The sequence below is a fragment of the Budorcas taxicolor genome, chromosome 3, assembly GCF_023091745.1.
Source record: "Budorcas taxicolor isolate Tak-1 chromosome 3, Takin1.1, whole genome shotgun sequence".
Lineage (NCBI taxonomy): Eukaryota > Metazoa > Chordata > Mammalia > Artiodactyla > Bovidae > Budorcas > Budorcas taxicolor.
The window spans coordinates 119819788-119828490 of NC_068912.1; the positions used below are offsets into that span (position 1 = coordinate 119819788).

Sequence of the window (8703 nt, forward strand, 5' to 3'; positions counted from 1 at the left end):
TTTTGGCCACCTAATGCGAAGAACTGACCCATTGGATAAGACCCTGATGCTGGGAAAGATTGGGGGCCAAAGGAGAAGGAAGTGGCAGCGGATGAGATGGTTAGATAGCATCACTGACCTAACGGACACGAATCTGAGCAAACTCTGGGAGATAGTGAAGGACAGGGGAGCCTGGTGTGCTGCAGTCCATGGGGTCGCAAAGGGTCAGACACAACTGAGCAACTGAACAACAGCAACACGTCTGCCAAATAAAACACAGTTCTGGACTTCTAGGTAATGCCTGTTTCCCAGTCCACATGGGCCCCGACTGCTCCGCACAGTGGGCGGTAGTCCCCCAGCCACCATCACCCGAGGCAGGGGCGGGAAGACAGGGGCGTGGGCGGTGCTTGCGGTGAAGCGGGCTGTGGGGGGGGAAGTGGGGGCTCAACTGTGGGGGAGACTGGAGGGGTGCACAGAGGAGAGAGGAAGCTGTGTGCGCCCAGGTGAGCGGGGAGGGTCACAGCCAAGTCTGAGTCCCAAGCAGGGAGCGAGCTGCTCCTAGGGCCACGGGCAGGCAGGCAGGGTGTCCACTGAGGGTGGCTTGGGGATGGGGGTTTCTTCTTCTGAGAACAGGAGGAGGGCAGCTAGGCCTTGAAGACGTGGAATGCAGCCGTGTGTGCTGTGGGTGTGTCCAAGAGGGGACACAGCTCCAGCCAGGGCACCCCGGGACCTTCCTTTGGAGGCATGTGGGGTGGGGTCCTCGGAGCGGCCTGCGGAGGCACTTGGGACCTTCACTCTCCAATCCTCGGCGTAACTGGGAGCACAAACATCCGAGTGGCATGTAAATGACGCGGGTGGTCCCCAGGGGGGAGTGTGTGCGCGCGCGCACAGAAACACACACACACACACACACACACTCATGAATTAACACACAGGTCAATGCCAAGGGAAGCCTGCTGTCCAGAGGGGAGAAGGTGCCTTTTGTCTGGTGTGTTTGGTTGAGGCCCAGTTGCCACAGGTGGGCTATCACAGGAGCCAGGAATTTTTGTGTGTCTGCAGTTAATTTACAGAAACCAATTTCAAACTAGCTTGAGGGGAGAAAAAACAAAGCATGTATTGGTTTCTCCCAAATGGACTGGCTAGGCCAATAGACTCTTTCTCTTGAGAATTTAAGCTGGGGCACTGGAAAGGAAGCTGCCCGTGACCACAAGAGGTGGAGCAGAGGGGAGGGCAAGAAGCCTTGCTGGACACCTGGAGCCAGGAGGTGGCTCTCGAGGCCGCCGCCTGGGCACCGTGGCCACCTCCCCCACCTCACCCTTCCAGGGCCCTTCCCCACCTGGCCTGGTGTCTGTGCCAGAGGTGGGGAGACAACTCTCAGAGTGACCTTCCTGCTTCATACGCTAAAGGGCAGGCCTTGAAACTGCACAAGGCAGTCTGCAGACCTTGAAACTGCACAAGGATAAATTCATTTCTATCACATATTTCCCCCGAACATAGCACACAGCACACAAGCTTCCCGAGGCCTTACACAATTCTTATTACGTGTGCTAGTCTCTGTGGTTAAATGCTAGCACAAAAACTGGTGTCTAAAGTTAAATGAGCTTCCCAGATGGCTCCAGGTAAAGAATCCAGCTGCGAACGCAGGAGATTCAGGTTTGATCCCTGGGTCTGGAAGATCCCCTGGAGAAGGAAATGGCATCCCACTCCAGTATTCTTGCCTGGGAAATCCCGTGAGCAGAGGACCCTGGCGGGCTGCAGTTCATGGAGTCACAGAAGAGTCAGACACGACTTAGCAGCTGAACAACAGCGAAAGGCGATAGTAAGCGCTTTCTGTTGTTTCACTGTGAAACAAAAGCTGGCTGCAGCCCAGGAAACCAACTGCTTCACCATCTGACCAAGTGTGACTTGCAGCTCTTGCACCTGGGCGGTGGGGTCCCCACCATAGAGCAGCTGTCCCAGGGCAGGAGCGCAGTCCCTGACACCCTGTCCGTGCTGTCTGTGTGGCCTTCCGCTCCTCGGTGCCCAGGATGGGCAGCCCACTCCCCCCACCCCTGAGTCCCTGAGCCTGCAGCGCCGGCGGTCACATTCTGGGGGCCTTCTGCTTGCAGACCCAGCGCCCAAGCCCCTGCAGATCCTCAAAGACCAGCTGCCCCAGGGTGAGCTCAGCATGACGGGTGGTGCCTGGGCAAGTCCTCCAGCCCAGGGTGGCCACTGCAGGTCTGCTCGCTGCCCGGCTCGGTGGCCAAAGGCGGGGGCCCTAGGGCAAGCCTGCCTGGACAGGATCTGGGTTCTGTCAACAAGCCAGGCAGTTACCTGGTGTCTGTGTGCCTCAGTTTCCCCACCTGCATTCCAGGGCCCCTCCTAGGTTCAGCGGAAGGATGGGGGAGAATCGCAGCTGGTGTTCCGTGGACAGAGCCTATTGTCTGAGCTCCCTGCCGGTCAAGACGGGCCAGGCTGGTTCATCGAGCAAGAGGAAGAGGGGCTGAGTGGAGCCACTTCTCCAAAGAAAACCAAGACCCACCGGGGGTATGGTGCACCTAAGTCAGGAGTTTATTGAGGACGAGGCCGCCCAGCTCCCGTGGGGCGGGGGGCCCCTGGCCCAGATGCTCACTCCTCCCTGTAGGGGACGTGGAAGCCCAGGGTGGTCCCCAGGGGGAAGTGGGCGAAGAAGGTGCGGGCCATGTCCTCCAGCTGGGGGTAGGCCCCCAGGGCCTGGAAGTGCTGCACGTAGTTCCAGAAGTCAGACGCGGAGAAAGGCCAGTAGGGCATAGCCGGCAGCTCGGCATAGGGGTCTGGAGGGAGGCACCCGGCTCAGGGGCTGGGCCAGCCCACAGTGCCCAGGGGCGCAGGGCCTGATCATCCCAGGAGTGGGCTGAGTCGACCCTGCCCCTCTGAGCCCCTGGCTGGGGGCGGAGGAGGGGAGCGCGGCCAAGGGAGGGAGTGTCTGGCCCCGTCGTCCTGGAGACACTGAGCAGGTGGAAACACCGTGGTGGGATGTGGGGGTTTCCGGGGGAGGACCCAGAGGAGACCCTGGCCCCCAGGCCTGGACGCTCTGCCCCGAGATGGGGAGTCTGAGGTGGGCATGCCTGGTCCTGGGGGGCGCAGGGGGTCCCTCCTGCCTGGTGTGTCCCCAGGGAAGAGGCTCCAGTCCCTCTCCCTCTGGGGCTCGACCTCCAGCTGGCCCAGGGCTTCCGCTTCACCAGCTTGGGCCAGAGGCCGACTGCCACCCGGCCCCCCCTTCTGCCGGGACTGGGCACCCAAGACCAGAAACAGGACCCACACCACCCCCAAGGCCAGAGACGAGAGCAGCACGGTACCTCCCTCCTCCTGCACCGGCTTGGCCCCTGCGAGGGAAGGGAGAGCAGTCACCCCGAGGTGCCCAGGCAGGACCGCACCACCCACCGGGACAGCACAGGACAGCAGGCGGCCCCCACCTGCCAGAGGCGCCAGCAGGAGGCACAGCGCCAGCCCGGGCAGCAGGTGGGCCAGCATCTTCCCCAGGGCGATCGATGCGCGCAGGCCCACCTGCAGCCAGAGGAAGCCAGACGGGTGAGACCACCCGGGCCCTGGGCCCCGGGCCCCCACCTCCCCCCCAACCCCGCCCCTCCGCTGCCCCGGGACCCCCGCCTCCCCACCCCACCCCACCCCACCACCACCCCCGGGTCCCTGCCACCCCTCCCCCCCACCACCACCCCCGACCCCTGCCTCCCCCCTGCCCCTAGGCGGGCACCTCCCTGGAAAACAGCTCCGGTAAAAAGACAAGTTCTCAGTGTCCTCAAGGCAGCGGCCTTGAGTTCTTGATGGCAGCGGCCTCGTCCTTCTGGGGCTAAGCCCAGGCTTCAGAAGCGGTGGCCTATCTCTCTGAACTACTTAGGGACGGACCCGGGTGTTTGCCCTCCTGGTAGTTACCTTGCAGCTGCTCTCGCCCGGCCCTGCAGCCTGAGGGGCGCCTGCCGCAGGCACTCAGGCTCCTCTTTATAAAGGGCCAGGGACGAGACGTCACCTCCGTGAACCTTCAAACTATTTCATCCCCGCCCAGAGGACTGAGGGCTCCTGTGTCCCTGGCAGACTGCCAGGAGTCTGTCCACTTCTGGGAGTCTGATCCAGAGATCAAATGGGAGAAAGTTGTCTTTGCACAGAACGAAGATGTTTAGGACCGAATTCAACATCGTTTCCCAAAATAAACCACTTCCTTTCTACCAGGAGGAAAACAGCCTAAGTCTGATGGGGTTTCAGAAAAAGGGCAATCACAGGGCTGTGTCAGGGACATGCAGGCAGGACGGGACCCTTGGGGAGCCACCAGCAGCCTCTGCCCACAGGTCATTCTTGAACCCAGAGAAGACAGGAAGGGAGGGTGTCTCCAGACCGGCGCCTTCCAGGTTCCCTGCAGTGATGAAGTGTCTCCAGGCAAGACAGCTACTTAGGGGGTGACCATCACGGTTCCCCAGGTGTGGGGTACTGATCCCCCGACAAGGAAGAAGGATTGTTACCAAGGCCACCCTCGCTCTGCTCGCTGAGAGATGAGGGGTTAAGCCAAGGAAAACGACTTTATTTGGAAAGCCAGCTGACCAAGAGGACAGCAGGCTGTCCCCTCAAAATAACCATCTTTTCAGGGTCTGGATGCCAGGTTCTTTTATAGATCAGAGATGGGGGGAGGGGAGAAGCAAAGTAAAAAGGCCATTAACCTTGCAAGCTTCTGCTAGAATGGCAAGCCTCAGGCAGGGGGCGTGTTGACTTCTTCCTTTCTGCGGTCTGCTGGAGGACTGGGTTCTGAACGAAGGCACTTTGGTTTACTCAGGTGGAGCGGCAGGATTCTCTGAGGCAGCCCATTCTGTATGATCCTACTAACAAAAGCGACGGAAAGCAAGTCAGACAGTTCCACCATGGAGTCAGAATTGGCCTCTTCCCTGCAACGGGGTGTCTTCTTGAAAAGAAGACCCGGCAGAGTTTAGGGGTTCCGGTCCCAGCTTCACCAGCAGAGGTGGTCTGCTCAACCTTCCTGCCACGCGGCCACACTCCAGACCGGACCCTGGGCTTTGTTCTTAGAAACCCGGGTTCTGTTGTGCCTACAGGAGAGGAATTCTCTTAGGGCAGCTGTGCTGGGGTCTTCAGCCGGGCACTCTTTGACTGTATCAGGGTCCCCAGGACCACCCTCACATTGGCTGGGGGGGCCCCCAGGACTCAGCTGAAATTCAGGACAGAGAAAGGATGCAAAGCGACGTCAGTGAGAGGAAGAGGCAGGCGGGGACAGGTCTGGGACCAGGCGTGAGCTTCCAGAGCCCCGCCCCACGCCCACACACCCCGTCCCCGCCGCCAGCCAGCCAGCAGGTGCTGTCTTCCCAGGAGCCCATAGACACGTGGCACCTGGGGCTTTCACTGGGGGTGGGGGTGGGGGTAACAGACAGCTGTGCCTAGGAAAGTTCCAGACCCCCAGAGGAAGTGCTCAGCTGGCAGAAGCCTCACTCTGCACAGATGTTTAGAAGCAGCTAGGCCTTCCTCCTCCCCAGGGACCCTCCCCGAGCTCCAGCCCAGGGCCAGCCTCACGGGAGTCCCTCCTGAGCAGGTGGCGGCTCTCTCTAGGGGACAGGTGGGCCCGCCTGTTAACTCTTTTCTGCACAGCGTAGTTTCCTGGTTCTTTGTCTCCTGGGCTGGAAATTTAAGCTCTGAGCTCACTGTTTTCATTTCCCACATTCTCCAGCACACATAGAAGCTGCCTTACTCCACAGCCTCACTAAAGGGCAGCAGCCACCCGGTCACTGGCACCTCGGGGTCACCTGCATCTCGGGGACACCCATACCTCCCAGTCACCTGCACCTCGGGGTCACCCATACCTCGGGGTCACCCGCACCTCCCAGTCACCTGCACCTCGGGGTCACCCGAACCTCGGGGTCACCCGCACCTCCCAGTGACCTGCAACTCGGGATTACCCACACCTCCCAGTCACCTGCACCTCGGGTCACCTGTACTTTGGGGTCACCCGCACCTCCCGGTCACCTGCACCTCGGGGTCACCTGCACCTCGGGGTCACCCGCACCTCCCAGTGACCTGCAACTCAGGATTACCCACACCTCCCAGTCACCTGCACCTCGGGTCACCTGTACTTTGGGGTCACCCACACCTCCCAGTCACCTGCACCTCGGGTCACCTGTACCTCAGGGTCACCCGCCCCTCCTGGGTCACCTGCTCCTCCTGGTCACCTGCACCTCGGGGTCACCCACCCCTCCTGGGTCACCCGCACCTCCCGGTGACCTGCAACTTGGGGTCACCTGCACCTCGGGGTCACCTGCACCTCGGGGTCACCTGCACCTCCCAGTCACCTGCACCTCAGGGTCACCTGTACCTCCTGCAGGCTCTTGACTCTGGGACTTGACTTTGCACTTGGTACCATGGTTGACGGAGGCCCTTGACCACTGGGAACAGCAGCGTTGACGTCAGACCGGAGAACCAGCTCTCGAGACCATCCTGGCCCGTCTGGTCCCCTGGGCGGCTCTCCTGCCTCCACTGGTCTGCTGACAGGGCCACCTGGAGCCTACTGGGATGGGGGTGGTATGTAGGAGCAGGACTCACGTGGAGTGTGTGTGTCGGGGGAGCTGAAGAAGTGGAGTCTGGAGGGAGCGTGGGAAGCGGTCTCTGTGTGGCTCTCGCGTCTGTGCTTTCAAGGCCCAGCATCTCAGTGAGCCTGGGACCCCGATGTTGAGGCAGAGCTGGGGGGCAGGGAGCGAGGACCAGCCCGTCCTGCCGCCAGCATCACCGTATGTTGTCCGTCGCTAATGTTGTAGTGAAAAGGAAAGGGGAATGAGCTTTCTCTTTCCCCTTCCTGAGAACAAAGACGGCAAAGAGCACAGAGAGCAGGCCTGAGCGTTCCTAGTCCTGCTTTAAGGGCTCCAGCCCTGCGTGTCTGCGGCTGAGCTTGCTTGTCTGCCCCCTAACGCTGCAGGAGCTACAAGACACACTTTCTCCCTGGACTCTGCTGAATGCGCCCCTATCTAGTGTTTACCCTTACAGCCCGCTTCCCCTTGTAGCTACACACCAGAGAGAAGGCTGCCGAGCCACCTCACTGCCAGACTCCGTTACTGGGTGACTGACGCCAGTTTATGACTGTCTTCAAACAAGGAAGGAATCAAGGTCCTGTCCCCTTGGTTCCTCATCGCCGGCTCCGGACCGTGCGCCCTTGCCTTATACAAGCCCCTAGATTCCTCACGGGTGGGGTGGGGGGCAGGTACAGTTCTTGAGGCATGAACCTACTGTGTCCCCCTCTCTGCTGGCTGAGAGTAAAACCACCTTCCTATCTCCTCCAAGCCCTGTCTCTCTGTTTTTCATTCAGCTTCACTGAGCAGAGAAGACCAAGATTTTGGTGGCGACGTTAATAATTTCATGTGTGAAGATGGTGTCCAAATGTCCCTATGTTGTCAGGAAAAAATGAAATAGAATTACCAGCACTTATTTCACAACTGTTTACTTAACAAAAACACTCGATGTAGACAAAGTCTACGATCAATGAACAGCGATGATGCTGGGAGCTACAGGTATATGCTTTTTCTTCTTTCTGGGCATAATATATTCCTTAATTTATTATTTTTAATTTAACTTTTATTTTATATTGGGGTATGGTTGACTGGTGGCTCAGTGGTAAAGAATCCGCCTGCCAGTGCAGGAGACTCGGTTCAATCCCTGGGTCGGGAAGATTCCCTGGAGAAGGAAATGGCAACCTGCTCCCGTATTCTTGCCTGGAGAAACACGTGGACAGAGGAGCCTGGTGGCTACAGTCCCCAGGGTTGCAAAGAGTCAGACAGGGCTTGGCGACTAACCAAAAACAACACGGTTGATTTACACTGTTGTGTTAATTTCAGGGGTGCAGCAAGGTGATTCCGTTGTACTTTCGTCCTTTTCAGATTCTTTTTCCATTCAGATCATTGCAGAGCGTTGAGCAGAGCCCCTGTGCTATGCAGTAGGTCCTTGTTGATTATTTTATATATAGTAGTGTATATATGTTCATCCCAAATGGCTAAGTTATCTCTCTTCCACTCTTTCCCTTTCGATAACTATAAATTTGTTTACTTTTATAAAGGGGAAAAATCTTTAAAAAAATAAAAACCCACCACCAGTCACTCCCTGTTGCTTAGCATTCTGACCTGCTGGCCTGGGCCAACCGTCCAGGTCTCCCATAACCACCCCCAGGTCCCCCCACACCTTTTCTCACCTCCTGAGCTCCTCAAGCTACTCTCCCCTGCTGGCCTGGGCACAGAGCCTCCTGGACCCACCTGGAGGGCTTGACCTGGAGGGTCCCACCCGGAGGACCGCACCTGCAGATCCCCACTGGGGCCCGCTCCTCTGGCCCCTCAGCCGGTAGCCTTCCCACAGTGACCCTTGCGAGGGCTGTGCTCCCCCAGCCATGTTCGGCTCTTGTTCGGTGGGACCAGAGCCCTGGTTCTCACATGGCCTGGGACCCTGAACAGAGCGCAGCTGTGATTCAGCAGGTGGGGGGACAGAGCCTGCGACTCCCCAGGAGGTGTCCATGCTAGGGCTCCAGAGCACATGGAGCAAGGAGGCCCGAGCTGGCTGTCCACCCGGACAGCGTCAGAGTAGCCAAGGGGACGTGGCAGAATGCACCCTCCCGGGCCCTGCCTCTCAGAGTTCTGATTCTAGAGATCAGGGGCGGGCCCAGGACTCTGCACCTCGATCCATTCACCAGGGGTGCCGAGCAGGTCCACACCAGGCTTTGAA

General features: G+C 59.1%; 1 protein-coding gene across 1 annotated transcript; it reads right to left on the reverse strand.

Annotated features, from left to right (window-relative positions):
• Positions 1–2586: 2586 nt before the first annotated feature.
• On the reverse strand, positions 2587–3471 carry OTOS (otospiralin). Its single transcript, XM_052638210.1, has 3 exons — positions 3414–3471; positions 3297–3323; positions 2587–2771 (listed from the first exon to the last, which is right to left on the reverse strand). Exons 1-3 carry the CDS (start codon positions 3469–3471, stop codon positions 2587–2589), a joined length of 270 nt encoding a protein of 89 aa, XP_052494170.1.
• Between the last annotated feature and the right edge of the window lie 5232 nt (positions 3472–8703).